The sequence below is a fragment of the Citrus sinensis genome, chromosome 7, assembly GCF_022201045.2.
Source record: "Citrus sinensis cultivar Valencia sweet orange chromosome 7, DVS_A1.0, whole genome shotgun sequence".
Taxonomy (NCBI): domain Eukaryota; kingdom Viridiplantae; phylum Streptophyta; class Magnoliopsida; order Sapindales; family Rutaceae; genus Citrus; species Citrus sinensis.
In genome coordinates, this window is record NC_068562.1 from 2,544,141 (window position 1) to 2,561,644 (window position 17,504).

General features: G+C 33.5%; 2 protein-coding genes across 2 annotated transcripts; one reads left to right on the forward strand and one right to left on the reverse strand.

The window, feature by feature from the left end:
- Nucleotides 1–946: 946 nt before the first annotated feature.
- On the reverse strand, nucleotides 947–2,729 carry LOC102614585 (homeobox-leucine zipper protein ATHB-40). The gene is made up of 3 exons (XM_006466687.3): nucleotides 2,495–2,729; nucleotides 2,055–2,371; nucleotides 947–1,433 (listed from the first exon to the last, which is right to left on the reverse strand). Exons 1-3 carry the CDS (start codon nucleotides 2,619–2,621, stop codon nucleotides 1,185–1,187), a joined length of 693 nt encoding a protein of 230 aa, XP_006466750.1. The 5' UTR covers nucleotides 2,622–2,729; the 3' UTR covers nucleotides 947–1,184.
- Nucleotides 2,730–11,159: 8,430 nt separating this feature from the next.
- LOC102614295 (probable NAD(P)H dehydrogenase (quinone) FQR1-like 2) lies at nucleotides 11,160–14,309 on the forward strand. The gene is made up of 2 exons (XM_006466686.2): nucleotides 11,160–11,935; nucleotides 13,819–14,309. Exons 1-2 carry the CDS (start codon nucleotides 11,382–11,384, stop codon nucleotides 14,045–14,047), a joined length of 783 nt encoding a protein of 260 aa, XP_006466749.1. The 5' UTR covers nucleotides 11,160–11,381; the 3' UTR covers nucleotides 14,048–14,309.
- Nucleotides 14,310–17,504: the final 3,195 nt, after the last annotated feature.

Here is a 17,504-nt window from a genome sequence, read left to right on the forward strand (position 1 = left end):
TTAAGTTAGAGTATTACCAAACTAACCCTTAATGCATGTGAATGTAATGGGTCTCAATATAGATATGATACATTTAATTGGGAGAGAAATAAGAAATGACTTAAACTACATTGATATTTTCATCACACATTTAACTAAACATATCTAAATACATTTATTTATATAACATTCATAAATTCATGGACATCCATACTAGATTAAAAAAAAATGCAAAATCCAAATCTAAGATGATCGATTTAACATGCACCTTCTAATCAAATTGTTAAGTGAATTTTTTAGATTGTGATGGATTATTAAATGATTGCTTATTTGAGAACTCACTCGCAAATTATATTCGATTGCCATCTATTTGATGATTCTCAATGTAATAAATTTTAAAAAACATCTTAAGTAAACTATATTTAATAAAATCAATTCAATAACTAAAACATACTAATATTAGTAAAGATGTAATTTTTTCTCGTATTTTTAATTAACCAATCGTATCTTACCATATTAATTTGCACAAAATTATTTGTAGAAGTATTGATCTCCCTACTGTCTTTATAAACAAGAAAAGTTTCTGACAAGATAAGATGGGTTTCTAATTTGAAAAAAGTAGAAAGAAAATATATACGTCTAATCCACATTCTGATGATGATAAAAATCAATCATCCAAGCATCAGTTTGCTGTCATTTACTTTTTAGATAAGATGTCCATAAAAAATTTTCCCTAAATGAATGCCTCTTATCCTGAATTATTGAGTGAAAATTGGGAAGGATACCCTGTCATTTTACTCATAATAGGTAATCAATTAATTAACACTCACTGGTTAGCATTTGCATTATCATATATGCTTAAGAATTATAATTGTATTTCTGAATTTTATCTTGAATGAATTCATATTCCTCTTTAATGGCAAAAGTTATGGTATGAAAGACACAGATCATACATAGAGACATAAAATAAATTAATATATTTGTAAATATAATATATATATTTCATATCAATACCACAATACATTAACATTGCAACAGCATTGATTATGTCCTAGATCCCAAACAACAGACATGTTATTTAGCTAATGGGACTGCCAAATCTAGTGCAAGCAAGCACACACTAGAAACCTAGCTAGATACATTAGATGGTCATTTATCTACAAGCCCACATCCTAAATCAACGACGTCGATGATCACTTGATGGATTAATAGGTGTGGAGTAAGAGCCACTCGGCAGCAGAAATGTAATTCTGTTGAAGCAAGTAGAGGAGATCCTCATAATCAAACCACCCAAGATTACCAGCAAAAGGGTCCAGGGTAAACGGTGAGTCCACGGTGTCCATGTCCGTTGGGATCGTGGCACTCGGATTATTGAGTGAAATCCCTTCAATGAGCTCTGACATTTTCTTAATCTCCTTCTCGGCAACTGAAAGCTTCTCTTTCAGCGTTGCCACCTGCAAATCAAGTCAAATCGCTTGTTAAACAATATCAAGAACAGGAAGTTGCTGAAAAGAAAAAAAGTTTCCAAGGTCACGTGGGCGTAAGTTCCTTCTTTTTGCTGCTCCCCAGGGTAGGCCATAATCAAGCCCAAAACTAACCACTTTTAACAACGTTGTAAAGACTAACGTAATGCTCACCGTGTTATTATTATTATCAATCAATACCAAGTTATGAACCTGTATCATTTTGGTGGCTTTTGCCGTCAAAAGTGAGGTGGCAAGTATAAAAGTAGTATCCTGTTCTTAGTTAAAAATAAATATTTATTAAAAAAAAAGTTAAAAATAAATAAGCATGGGATGGCTTTCTTCGAGCCCAGAGCTCATTCACAATCAAATATCTTTGGCACTTTTGTCCTTTTATAGAGGATAAGAAACAATTAAGACGTTTCAACTCAGATTCATTTTCTTTAAAATAACTCAAAGTCAGTCATAAATTGCGGGAATGGTTAGCGGCAAGGTATACTACTTGCATGTTGAGTAAGAAAATGAAATGTGTCAATATTGAATTAAACAAACAAATAAATAAATCGCTGATGTGAATTAACATTATAATTAGAAACAAGAAAGCTAATATACCTCAGACTCGAGTCGGGTTTTCTCCACGACGACATTTTCATGAGCGGTCTTCAAGGTAGCGTAGGTCTCCTCAATCTTCTTAGTCTTATCACGAGCCCTCCGGTTCTGAAACCACACGGCCACTTGACGAGGGTCGAGTCCGAGCTCAGCAGCGAGCTTGTCTTTTCTGTCAGATTCAAGCTTGTGTTCGTTGCCAAAATGCATCTCAAGAAGCTCAGCTTGTTCAGCCGTCAGCTTTCTCTTCTTCAAAGCACGAAAGCCACCGTTTCCGTTAGTATTCCGTTTGCGTTGCCTGCGCTTCGGCTTAGACGGCTCCCCTGAAGATGACCAGAACTCAGTATTAGTATTAAAGACTCATGCATGCATGCCGGATAAAAATTAATTTCAAATTTTAATGGCAAATTAAAACATTGTTTGCTTTGTTTAGGCTAGCTGCAAACCTTGTTGTGGAACGATTCCAGTTGGTGTGAGAACATCAGAAGGGTAAAACTGGGAAAGCAAGACCATATTACTTTTGTTATCTTCAACTTGATGATTCGTGTTTGTTACGATCATTTCTCTGATCATAAATCTCTCTCAAATATGTGTGTGTGTGTGTGTGTGTGTGAATATATATATATATATGGATATGGTAAATTGGTAATGTGTCTCCAGCTCGAGAAGTGTGTGTTTTTGAACAAGATGGCCTCTTTATTTATAGTGGTTTAGAAGTACTTAAGTATGACTCATGACTCACCGAGGATAGGATGCAAGTGGGCTTGGTTTTCTAACTAATTTCGATCGTGCCATTCATGAAAACAATGATGATGTATGACAAAAGTTGTGTCACTATCCGCAATTGTTTGATTAAATCGAGACATGACTATGTATATGTATCCTTAACTTGACAACGGTGTATTTACGAAATGCTTCTATTATATTCTTACCATGTGTCAAACATGTTGCATTTTTTAAGAAAATAATAAATTAAATCTAGTTTTGCTTCGCCGAATATAAATAAACGCTTACACGCACAATTAATTTATTTTAAATTAAGCAGATAAATTCAATGGTAATTATTTTTACAATCCATTTCACACATATCTAGCTTGCTTTCTTAGGATTTGGTTAGGCGGAATGGTTATCATCATCAAGTTTAGCTAGGGAAGAATTAATAATCAGTTAAATGAGTGTGAATTGTAATTTATTTATTTCTATCTAAAACAATTTCTTCTTCTTCTCTCTCTCTCCTAAGTACTAACTTTCGCCAATCAATGAATCTCGTTTGCATTTGCTTATCCATTGTTAATTAGATAGTAGGTTAGTAGGGTTAATGGGGGGGGGTTAGGCTTTCCTAATTAGGTAATTAAGAAAGGATTAGAGGGCATTGTGGTGTGAACAAGACCACTCAATTTTTTGTAATCGTGGATGGTTTGGGATCCCAAACCTGACCACATCGAAAGTAATAAACAATTAAGTACGGTTGGCCTCTGGATTTGGATATCTAATTAACAATAAGCTCACTTTTGTTGTCCAATTGAGTGGTTTTCTCCAATTTCTATGCGCATTAGCCAAGCCGTTCTCTTTAGTCTTAGCTTAATTAGCCCAACACTTGTTTAAAAGTTTAATCTATATAGCTAATCCGTGGCTCGAGAAGGTGAATATGTAAAATTACACCAATCTAACTCACTTTTCATTCCCAATATTTGTGGCAATTTGATGATCTATAAACGTCCCTAAGGAGAAAAAAAAAATGCGTTAAATACATTATTTTATATCCAACAATGGACAATATATAATAGCTTCACATTATTATAATTTACCATATCAACTGAAATTACAAGCTTCATATAGTACTACTATTATTGAAAGATTTTAAAGAAAACGTTTCATCAATGCAATTTAATAAGTGTTTCCTAAGCATGAAAAACGTTTTCCATAGAATTGTAAGTGCTTTCTGAAACGCAACGGGGAAAAATTGGTCAAAAGTCTTTTTTTTAAAAAAATTTTTTTAATTCAAATGGAGAAAGAAGAAGAGAGAGAAATATTTTAATAGAGAGATCGAAGTTGTTGTTAGAGCCATTTGAAGGCAGGGCACTACTAGAGATGAGATGTCGTCATTGTTGACGTCTTGCATGTTACTCAAGTCGACAAAATAATTTTTTATGTTCCCTGCCATCACGTAAGCCCCTATTTATATCCTCCAATCAGGTTAGGAAAGCGTGAATTTAAACATTTTAGGCTCCAATATGAGTACAATTTTAGTCTATAAATATGGTGAAGACAAAATTGATCATTATTATCATCATCGCTAATTACTTCGTAATATATACCTTTTTTTTTTGGACCAAATTCAGTAAATATCATCTTCTTTCGCTCACTTTTATCGTGGATGAAACAATTTCAAAATAAATTTATTCTTCAAATGTTTATTTATTTATTTACGTGACAAATAGGGTAGAAAAAAATATAAGTGTTATCTCAAAAAATTCTTCAAATAAAAATAAATTTGTATTATTTCAATATTAAATATTAAATAGAGAAAATAATCGCAAGAGTCTTATTTGAAGAGTTTTCTAAAATCTTTGCCCTTCAAATTTGAAGATGCTCTAAGATTTTGGTTCAAAATATTGTGATGTTACCCAAAAAAACAGGTCCCTTTCCAATCCAGTAAACTTTTCCTTTCTGGGAAAAGGAAAAAATAGAAGGAAGGCAAAACCTTTTATATGCAGCACAAAATGTTGATAAGCCGTGAATAAACCGATGGGATTAGAGCACGTGTCATAAGCCTATGCCAAATTGCCGGATGTACGAAAAGTCTGAAAACGAGAGCGACCAAAACTTTTTCTATCCACGGACCAATCACCAAATAAAAACTTAATTAGTTTGTCCATAATGTAAATTCATTGCATTGGGTCTCGCCGCTTCTATATATGTAGAAGTGATTTCTTCTCTTGTAGAAAAATGGTGAAAGTAAAAAAAAAAAAGATAGTAAAAGTTAGGCACTCGTGAAAAAAGACCAAAATAAGAAACTGATCGATAAGGATAGTTACCTACCGGCTACCGCGATCGGGTTTTCATGGGTTTCCTAAACTTTGACTAAGGTTAAAAATAGAGCACTTGACCTTCGAAGAAGGGAGGAAGAGGAAATTAAAAAGAATTAATTAAGGAATATCGGACAGCACTTCTTCTAGTCTTAGAGCCGGACTGCTTAATTAGTACGGCTCAAAGTCGGCTCAATTAGTGAAACACATGCAAGGTCTCGAGCTGAAGGCTTGCATTGAGAGTGTAGCAACAAACAAAGAGTTCTTCGATGGCAAGCAAAATGCACATGGGGGGCAACAAAAAAATTGTGAACGCGTGTCAGTTTCCCACAACTCGCTGAACGGGACCACAAATCCTATCTATCCACGTGTGAAATTTCAACAGACGTAGACTGTTCAAAGTCCTGTGAATCAATCAGAGAATCAGCTCCGTTTTACCCTTATTTCAACGCCTTCAACGATCTATAGCTAGGCTAGCCGCCATAATTTACCACCGTGGCAGCACGAGTGAACAACTCTTGTGTACGTGGCCATCAAAATTCCCTAGTTGTTCTAACAGGTGAAGGCTTCTGCAAGTAAATAATGGTAATGTTCACACAAATACAGTAAAAGTGAACAATGGTCATATGTACATGTACACCGGTGCATCATCTTGTTGATGCATGCAATTCATGGCCTTCTTGGCGTCTTCGTTCGGAATGAATAATGGAGCTCAAGTTCACTTCACCGGGTCATGATTGCTAATAGCGTCGATGAACCACAGCGGAGCAGAAGTAAAGCTATTTGTCCAAATAGGTTAAGCTTATCCTGACGCGTGTTAGGTTATTGAAGAGGCAATAAGATTGAGTTTGGGACCCCATGGTCCATGGTTAAAGTTGTGATGAATGAAGTTGAAGTGAAAAGGCACTGATTGGGTTTGATAGTGGTGAGAAGTTAATCAAGTTTTGATTTAGCTTAATTTGACTGTCTTCGAGTAAAATAATAATGATAATAATGAGCCAATAGAGAGAGGGCAGCTATGTATGCATGACTTTCTTCATTGGCAAAGTTAATGCGGTTCTCTAGAAGATTAGGTGGTTTCCAAATCAAGTTGTTGTTTATTTTAAGTAAAAAAAGATAAGCCCCGTGATTGTGAAGCTTAGTTTCTTTAGTTTACTAGCGTTAACTGAGATTAAAGTAAAGACAAATGGGGGAGTAAGAAAGGATAAGGATGGGCAGGAAAGAGAGATTCTTCAATCAAAGTTGTAAGCTGGCAGCCTAAGTTAATTTTGTCGTACTTTTTGTAGTTGTTTAATCAAGAAGACAAATGCTACAAGCTAGCTTGGCTGAAGAAGATGCGCATGGCATGGCAGGGATTCCTTTGCATGCTTTTGAGTCTTTTTATAATTAGTTCAATATAGCACTGTGTTTATATTATACTTAAATAATTCATCCAAATAAAAGAGCAACTTAAACAAATGAGTGTCATGTTTATCCCGACACATCCAGCCCTTGTTTCCCGTCTTCCAACTCTTAATGATGCGCTTAACAGCTATTAACAATTAGATTTTTTTTGCATCTTTTGATTTGGCTATATAATCAAAACTAATCCCTCTGTTAAGTAAACTTTAATTAACCAATCCCTAATTACGAAAGGATATTTGGATATGCATGCATTATTTGTAAATTAACAAAATCATAACATACCAAGCACTATCGATTTCATTCCCCTTTCAAAGGAATATTATTCAGTGGTCCCAACACATTGTGTGAGGTTATCACACCCATTTTCTGCTGTAGTGATGCCGTAACATAATTTGGCAATTTCCTTAATTTGAATGACAGCTTATAATTTCAGGACTCGTTTCACAAATTTGTAAAAGTTGATTTCGCCAAAACTATGCGAAATTAAATTTTGTGTTTTGAAGATGGATTCATGCTCATATAATTCAAGCGCATTCTTAATTCTTTTCAAAAAATAAAAAAATAAAACAACTGAAAAAGGATTAGGCAACTAATGAAACCCAATGGAATTAATTCAGGATACCAAGTTAATTATAATTAACGCCAAATTTTCGGGTTGATATGGCACTAAATTCAATTGAAGTAATGATCTTTAGTATTCGATTGTTAAGACCAAAACAAAGTATAAGAAATCAACCATTCAATTTCATTTGGTACAACCAATCCGTGGCCTTGTACTTGCAAGAGTTCATTGCTTTCATATCATGTTCTCTCTTAGATATCACTTTCATGCGATAGGGGAATATATTGGGGAAGATCCAGAAACTTAACTTGTTGGGGGTAAAAACATAATAAAAATTAATTAATTTATAAAATTGACCTATTATCAAAATTTTGTTCTAAATTTAACCCCACTTAAATAAATTTTTGAAAAATTATCCACCGTCCATCCGTTTTTTTCAACTTTTTTAAGAATACACAATTCTTTTTTTTTACTGGAATTCACCTGAAATTACATTTCTTTTCACTTTTCCACTTCCGTTTGGAGACCGTTAAGAAAAATGACGAAATTTTGTATAAATGACTTTTTTTCTCTCAAATGTAAAAGATAAATTATCCACCGACCACCTTTTTTTTATATTTTTTTTAAAATACACAATTTTTTTTTTGCTGAACTCCACTTGAAGTTATATTATTTTACACATATCCACCACTGTGTCATTGTGAAATGATAATTTTACCCTTATGATGTCAGTAAAGTTCTAACGGTGTTATAACGAGAGTGGACTAATAAAAAAAAATGTTAACTTCAAGTGGAGCGTTACAAAAAAAAGATTTGTGTATTTTTGAAAAATGGTAAAAAAAAGGTGGAGGATGGATAGTTTCCCTCAATTTTTCTTCAAAATTAATTCCAAAATAAAGAAAATATTTTATTGAGCGGGATGAATTGCCCACATTGAATTATATGTAAATCTATCCTTAGGAACATATATGTACTCTTTTAGCTCTTCCCTGTACTTCTACATTACATAAGCATCAAGTCCCGTGGATGGGGATTTTGAGTCTCTAGATTGGGATGACCACCCCACATTACACAAGTCTTCACAAGTCCTCAAGTCAATTTTGTCTGTGGTGTACATGCCACGCACTGTATTATTCCATGTTTCCCCCTTACCACACTACATTTCTTTCGTGCTTTTTATCCTCTAAACCAGCGCAAATTTCATTGTAAATTACACATTTGCTCTTAGATTTCAACAAACCCCTTAAATTACGCCTTAATTTGGGGCATTATCTAGGTGGGTTATGACTTAATCGTACCATTACTCTATATATATATATTCAAGCTCTGAATTCGATGTGTTTAATGCTAATAAATTAAAGTAGCACATTTGAACAGAGGCACGGCACGCCATCATCCCGACAAGGCGTGGCTCGTTCGTGGACAATGGGATAGCGCGTACGGCGCGTGTAATTAACAAGCAAAGGGGGAGAGAGAGAGAGAGAGAGAGAGAGAGAGAGAGAGAGAGAGGAGAGAAAACGATCAACCATTCAACCTAACCCTATACGAGTTAGCCACGGGTGAAATTGAAAAAGATGTTAGTCAAATACTTAAAAAGAAACTAATAAAGACAGAGCTAATTAAACTAGCCTTTAATCTTTTCTATTGGAAGGCAAACCCTAAGCTTATGGTGTAGCTTTCACTTTCTTTAAAGCTAAAAGTCCACATATATGACACACAAATATAAAGTGGGATTATTCCCCGCACTTGAAAAGAAAGAAATCTCGACAACAGCTAAGTTTGTGTCTTTGAGTGTCCAATTAAATAATGACGAAAGATTCTGTACTTAATCAAAACATTAATTTATGATTAACATTAAACATGCATCAGAAACTGTACTAATTAAAAGTGTATGGTGGACAAGTGGGTATGTGGCTCGCCATGGTCCTTCCATTTTCCTAATTTCCTACTCCACACTGTCACTCTTTTAGGGATTCCAAGCTGTCTTTAGTTTCTTTCTTCGTGTTAATTTCGCCCATTAGCTTTAGCACATGGCTCCCACTATTCTAATTGTTTCTTTGCAAGGCTTTCATTACCCCTCCGCCTCTCCCTCAATAATCGTAATACAGATCCTGGGTAACACGTGTCGTGATTATATTGCGGCCTTGTGTGTTGTGTAGGTACGGATTCTCGCAGCATTGAACAGTGTTTAGTCGTCTAGATTGATCTCTTTCCTCAGGTGTTTTAGATCCAAAGACATTGGTGTTGAGGCATCTTTTTGGGTTCAGTGGTGAATGTGTATCGTGGTGGTCCATGCTTGAAAAGCAATAAATGGGAAATCAATGACAAAGTGCTGTTTAAAATACTTGAAAACCATAATCAGGCACTATTTATGAATTTCTATTAATTCGTGTCCTTAATTGTACTTGGTGGCAACTTTTTTCTCTTTTTAATTTGAAAGTAGAGAACTTCTCAAAAAAAAAAAAAATTTAATTGAAAGTAGAGAAGAGTAAAATATAAATTGATTTTTTTAATCTACTTTTTCAAGATTCAATCAAAGAAACTCTTACGACTGGTGGCATGTATATATATATATCACAGATATATTCATTTAGTCAATAAGATTATGTCAAAAAAAAAAAATCTTCTTGTTGCAAGAATTTTAATTAGTAGCCTTTCGCCCAAGGGTCCGATGCACGTATACTCGCTTACCAAAGAGACGAATTTTACACGGGTCACTGTGTCACTCATAAGTCATAATATGGAGATGCAGATGCTAATGCTGCTAAATCCAAGAATGATAAAGGACAATTTTTTATTCCACCTAACCTCAGCCACTGCTCCGTTCCACCGAATCACAATCATTACAGGGCCAAGGCAATTCTGGGCCGAGTGTTTGCTTTACTTTGGGTCCGAGTTCTGGATTAGAAATTTAGGTCTCTCTGGCCCAGTTAGGTGTTAATGGTGTGACTCTGATTGGCTTCCCCGTCTTGTGTACTCGTAAAGTTAATTTTTATCTTCTCCGTTCTCATGGATAAATAAACGATGACCTTCGGACCTTTGTTCAGCGGAACACTGCCATGGGTCCATGCCATCATCCATCTTCATTATTGTACTCTCAGTCCTCTGAGCCAAATACCTAAAAAGTCAATATATACTTAGAGTAGTGTTTGAGCTGATCTATAATTTTAGTATTTGTTAGAGTTCGAGAAAACGTTATATTATTATTGGTATTCTTTCGAACCTTAACAATATTCAAGATCTAAGATTGAAAATTTTCAATATGCTTTAAAATTTTAAGCATTCAAAGTGTTAAAAAAATCAAAAAGAAGTTTAAATAGTCATATATCAATAGAGTTTATTTACATATTACATTAAATAGTGATTGTATTATTATCCAGTTTAATTCATTTCAATTTAATTCACGAGTAATATTAATAAGTTCAAACATGTTGTATATCATCAATTACTATTACAAGAGATAAAAGATAAAGTAGTTTGCTATTTTAAACCGGTTAACTAAATTAGGCTTATTTGATATTATGGATTGGATGGGTGATTGTAACATTCAAATATTTGGTAAATATTTATTACAATAATTAGGAAATTAAATTACTTTTATCATATAAAAAACTTATAATATCTTTTTTTTTTAAAAAAAAACTATATTTACCAAACATTATTAATCTTATTTTATGGCCACAATTTTTTTTTTTCGTTAGTTATAACATAAATCTATGATTGTAACTTGCCATTGAAGCAAAATTAATAGTTGTTGTTTAGTATCCATGAAGAAATACAACCAACCCAAAACATGAAAGTTGCAATTTTATTCAATCCTCTATCCTATTGATTATTCAAATTAAGTACAATAGTTGTTTCTTAGTCTTTATGTCAATTGACAACCAATCAACAAGAGTCTTTTTCCAAAAAAAAATAATAATAACACCTACCCAAATCTCCGACGCAGTACGATCAGCCCGTGAAGTCGAAAGACCCGTTAAACAGATCTGGGCCAGTGCAGCTTCAAGCGGACTGGGCTTGCATGGTTCGAGCACAAGGCGCAGTCAGCACGATGTCGATTAAAAATCAGAGCGCTCGCATCCGTGTGGGGTTAGGAAAGTTCTGCAATTGTCAGGGTTACTTGGACGCATCCGAATCTTCTATTCCAGAATAAGAAGAATCCGGATAATAATCATTTTAAAACCTCGAAATCAAAACATATCACAACGCCTCAGTGCTCCAACAACACAAGCACTCCACAAACAATTGAATTGCCCACCGAATTAAGTAACAATTCTATTCCACGGTCGGGTTGGGTTATCACATTATCCTCATTGAAGAATATCCTAATTCTCGATGGGGAAAGGCGGTGGCTGTGTCCCAAGCAAGAAAAAAAATCCACGCCCTCCCGCCATCATCGCCGACTCTGAACACGACCCGCTTACCCCTCCGGCCCCGATCCCAATCTCTGACCAAATCACTCATCCTAACGACACCACAACTACCTCCTCTCAGCTGCGAGAAATCACAAAATTGAAGATATTCATCGTGTTCTATTCCATGTATGGCCACGTGGAGGGGTTGGCAAAGAGGATGAAGAAGGGCGTTGATGGCGTTGACGGTGTGGAGGGCCTGCTGTATCGGGTGCCCGAGACGTTGACGAGGGAGGCCTTGGATCACATGAAAGTGCCGCCGAGAGATGATGACATCCCGGAGATTTCGGCGGCGGATTTAGTGGAGGCTGACGGGTTCTTGTTTGGGTTTCCGACGAGGTATGGGTGCATGGCGGCCCAAATGAAGGCTTTTTTCGACTCGACTGGCATGTTGTGGAAAGAGGGTAAACTTGTCGGCAAACCCGCCGGTTTTTTTGTCAGCACTGGCACTCAAGGTGGCGGTCAGGAAACCACTGCGTAAGAATTTCAGATCTTGTTGTTATTATTATTTTAATTTAACATTTAGCATTTTATTTGTTGATACATTTTAAGCCACAACGGTTTGGAAGCAGAAAGGATTTTGGATTGGATCATACAGCAAGCTTAACATTTAGACAGAGGGAAATTCACAAGTTTTGTCTATATAGGCCCTATTTGGTGTTGGGGTTGGGCAGTTGTAACAGTTGTAACTTTATCCTACGGTGCCTCAATTACTAAAACAAGGCCTTAGTAGCTGTACATGTTGATTATGTACATGTGACTTCCATTTTAATTGAATTTATATGTGGGATTCATAAGTTTGAGAGTGCGGTTAACTAGTAGTTTCTTCCGAGACGATGAGGGAGAACTCGAAATTTAGGAACATGATTAGTGGTTCGGAAATTGTTTTGAGGTTCATTAGATTGTCCTTGTCAGTACATTTGAGAACTAAACATAAGTCTGAATTGTTACGGGGCATGGAATGAAGTTGAAAGGAAGAACTGCACTGAATTTATTGGCTGAGTTTCTTTTGAGTTTTCAAACCAAAATTGAAATAATTAGATTTATGCAATTAGTTATCAGTATCTGTCACTTGGAGAAATTGTAGCTTGATTGAAGACCAATAAGAATGAAGATGTGTTTTCTTTGTCTAGAAATCACATCTGTTTTACTACGTTTATAATTATACAGCTATTCACTTATATTATTCAAAGATGTATTTTCCACACCAGTATCTGTAATTGGAGACATCATCAATGTTTATGTGTTCTTGTTTAAACTATGATGATTGAGTTTCTCTGATTAAGGAAGCAAGAGAGAGAATAAAATTACATTGTGTCGTAGAAATAATGAAGCAAGGTGCAAACTTAAAGCAATGTAGCCATGTGGTGCTCCAAGTCCAATGTGGTTGCTAGAATTAACCTTATCAATTACAGTTATTATGTTGAAAGGTGGAATCATTCCATTTGATGTATAACAACAGCTTGTGAACATTCTTATTCGATGTGCAAAAATGCAGTGGATCCTGATTCTTAGAAGCTCGGAACCTGCCAATAGGAAAGGCCAGATATAATCTGTGAAATTCTTGTGAATTTTTAAATTTGATGTACTTTATTGAGATGAACTTAGTACTGGCAAAGTGAGTCATTATAATGTTTACCATATACAAGTATGAGTTCATTATTTTGGTGGCCCTATGATTAATTTCTTCAAAGTTGAAGTTGACTTGCCAGAGCTTCTGGCTATTTTTCATTCTGACTTTTGGCTGGAATAATGGATTCAACTTGATGCTAACTATAACAGACTTCTAATAGATCTATAAACCCAAAATCACAGTAAAATTTTCTCTAGGTATTCCCCTTCTTTCAAGGGAATTTTCTGTCTGGTCTGCCAACAGACTTTCCACATGTTCTGCTCTTTAATTTGTGATCTTTGGTGTGTGTTTTACATTTGTAGGGTGAAAATTTTGTGGAGTGATATATCTGTTCATTATCATGGACAACCTGTTGGTTTTTATTCTTCATTATCATGGACATCCTCTTCTGGTTTTAAGTGTCTTGTTCTGAAATTCTGGCAACTAAAATATATATGTTTTGTTCTTTAAGTTTTATCCTTTTTCTGTTAATTGTCTAGGAAATTGTAAATAATTTTGAAGGTGTATTTTTGGACTAATCATTGATAACAAAAGTTTCTTCATAGTTTGCTGTTTTGGCTTACGTTTTTCTTTCTAGTAATGGGAAATGCAATTTGGTTTGCCAAAAGTTCTTTACAGGTTCTGCTTACATTTTCCTACCCTGGCTATGGGATAATTTCATTCACAAAATGAGGATATAAATGGACAGTTAGCTTATCACTGTATATTTCGTTTTTGTTTGGTTCAGTTGGACTGCAATTACCCAGTTGGCCCACCATGGAATGCTATTTGTTCCTATTGGGTACACCTTTGGAGCCGGTATGTTCAAGATGGACTCTATTCGGGGGGGCTCTCCATATGGTGCTGGTGTTTTCGCTGGTGATGGCACAAGAGAGCCAAGTGAAACAGAGCTGGCACTAGCAGAACATCAGGGCAAGTATATGGCAGCGGTAGTCAAAAAGCTTTGCGAGGCTTAATCTTTTATGTCATTGTTCAGACCACATCGTTGTGATTGGAGTTGTGTTTGCTTTGTGATTGAATTTGGCGTTTTATGTGTTGCCGTCATCCATTCTTTCTTTCCACAATTCATTCTGTTGAAAAGATGTAAATGATATGAAATTCTTCCATTATGCCTCCACAAATAAATCTGTGAGTCAGCGAGATGTTTCTTTGTAAATCTTTATTTCTTAACGTGTAATTTATCAGTATTTTGATGTAATAAATTTCTTTCTTGTCTTCTCTGCTTGTATGCTACTCTAGTTCATTTTATTTTCATACTATTATTCTCCTGGTGTTGATACCTCGAGTACATGCATGACTTGTATCATAATCGTTAACTTCATCGACATAATGAACTTTAAACGGCAAAAGCGCTTATTTTATTCAAGATCTATTTCGTTTTTTGCTCAAACTTTGTTTTCATCTGAAAAGAAGAAGAAGAAGAAGACTGGTATGTAGTGATAACCTCTTTAATGATTTGAAATTATCGAAGTTTTACTGATATTTGATTTTTTTTTTTTTCATTTGATTGATATTTAAATTTATTATTAGAAATTCGCGTAACATTTTTAGTGCAACTCGTTTTGAGTTGAAATCTACTTGAATTCTAAATTTAAGATGGTTCTGTTACGTGTGGAATATTTGGTCTTGTTTAAATATAATAATAATAAAAAATAGAAAGTTCCAACTACAGCTCTTTAATGCAATTACACTATGACTATGATTATAATAAAATAATATAATAATATAATAAGATAATAAACTTCGACCATACAAATATATTATTGTATCACAATATTGTAGGCTTGAAATTCACAAACTCTATTTTTTGTTTTTTTTATTTATGAAAATATGGATTTATGAGAAAACTAAGTAATGTGATGTATTCTTTCAAAAAATTATTATTAAAAAACATGCTTATCAATTAATTAGCAGTAGTTTTGGGCACGAAATAAAAAAAAATGTTATTATCATTTCACTACTTTAAAAATTATCAAATATCAAATGACTACAACAAATATTGTCTCTTATCATTTTCCTACTATATCTTTATAAAAATATCATTTTACTACTTTTTCGTTATAACCGTTAGTTGACCAATTAATTGACTAACAAAATATCAATTTCACCTTTCATGATTAAAAAAAAAAACTTGAAGCTTATTTACAAAATAAATTTGTGATGTATTCATTAAAATGGTTATAAAATACCAACATAATTCTTTTTGTTAGAATTATGATATATGGATTACAAATTTGTCTTATTAATTTTTTTAATCATGAAGGGTAAAATTAGTATTTTGTTAGTTAACTAATTGGTCAACTAATGGGTCAACTAACGGTTGTAATGGAAAAGTAGTAAAATAATATTTTTATAAAGATGTAGTAAAAAAAAGATAGAAGACAATACTTATTCTAGTTATTTGATATTTGGTAATTTTTGAAGTAGTGAAATGACAATAACTCTAAATAAAAGTATGAAATAAGATGTATTACAAATAATATATATATATATATATATATATATATATAGAGTCCTAGATTAGAACAGTTTCCGGGAACTAGTGGCTGCACATGGTGGGGTCCACCATGTGCAGCCCACAAATTAAAAAAAAAAGAAAAAGAAGCCACCAGCAATCCAACGGCCCCTGGTGGATTCCCGGACAATGATTCAATCCGGAACTCCCGGATTGGATCACTGTCCTATATATATATATCTAATGTTTACATTATTGGACCAAATTTAGAATGAGCTTATGGAGAGCCAAGAGATTGTTTTCCTATATAAAGCCCAAGGTGTTCATATATGTGTGTGTGTTTATATATAAATAAGAAAGTGTAGGTAGTTTATATATATAAATTAAAGTTTTTTCGCTTATTTTTACCCAAACATACAAATAACTTATTTTTAGTATTAGTGAAAGCAAATATGTAAAATTTATGAATATTTGAGGTAGTTTATTATTCTATTAACTGTTAAAAAATATATTTTACTTCCATTAAAATCATGTGGAATTCAACATCTTAAATAATGTACAATTGTCTTATAAAAGTTGCGGATGTCATGTCAGCTTAACACTGATCGAGCAAATGACATGTCCTTGAGCCCAAAAAATGAAATGATGGATCGTAAATAATATGCGCTAGCGCTTACTATTTACACTTCATCGTTTATAAAATTACTGAGGATGTCATGTCATGTTTGTTTAATATGATTGAACGAAGTGTCGTTTTAATAAATAATGACAAATGATCTATCATCTTCAACATGTCATCTATGCTCGTCTATGCCTCATGCAATCGACAAGTATAAAAAGTATGTGCCGATGCATGCTATAGATGACATGTTGTTTACATTTTTTCAGTAAACGACGCGTCATTGATCTTGTAAGCATTGTAGTGACTTAAAGTCTGCCTTGTTGATTGGCAAACAAATCGTCATCCATAAAGTTGAATTCCAATTGACTTTAATAAAAGTGAGATGATGTCTGTTTTTTCACAATTACATTGGAATAACAACATTATATTTGAATTTTAGTTTGAGTCTCAACTATTATCGATCACTTATCTATTAGATGATAAATTTTATAATTTGTAAAATTACTTATTTACCATTCAATAAATGAGTTACATGATTTTAATAAGTAATTATAATGACAATTCTAATTACAATTGCAACTCTTAAAATACAATTTAAACTATTATTATAATCATAGTAAAAAAAACAAGATAATAAACTTCGAGCATACAAGTATGCCATTGTGTCATAATATTGTAGACATGAAATCCACAATATTCATTTTTTTCATATTACTTTGTATATGAAATTTTAGATTTAGGAGAAAAAAAATTATTAGAAAACATGCTTATTAATTAATTGGAGATTGCTTTGGGTGTAAAATAAATAAAAAAGTATGAAATCCCTTCGAGAGCCAGATATATTAAAGATACTAATAATAGTAACAAAAATAATTATGATATTAATGTTATTAAAAAGATACTAATCATAATAATGATAATAACAATAATAATAAAGTATCAAAAATATTTTGATCAACACACGTTGTTAGGGGTGTAAAAAATACATGTTCAATTCAGACTCGAAACAGATTTGGGCGATTACCTAGCCTAGGGATGAAGTTGGACTGGTCCCGAGCATCAGTTGATAAGTCAAAGATCCTACCATAAACCTAAATTTTATTGAAAAAATTATTATATATATATATATATATATATATATATATAATTATATTTATTTGACCTATCTATTACATATATGTAAAGTTTTAAACATTTAACGTTCTTATTTTCATATCCAATTTTCATTGATATAAATTTATAAATTATAAAATTACAAAAAAAGTATACATATATAATATTAACAAATTTCAAATGCGAGTACAAAAACCCAAATTAAAAAATTCGGTTGGTGCTG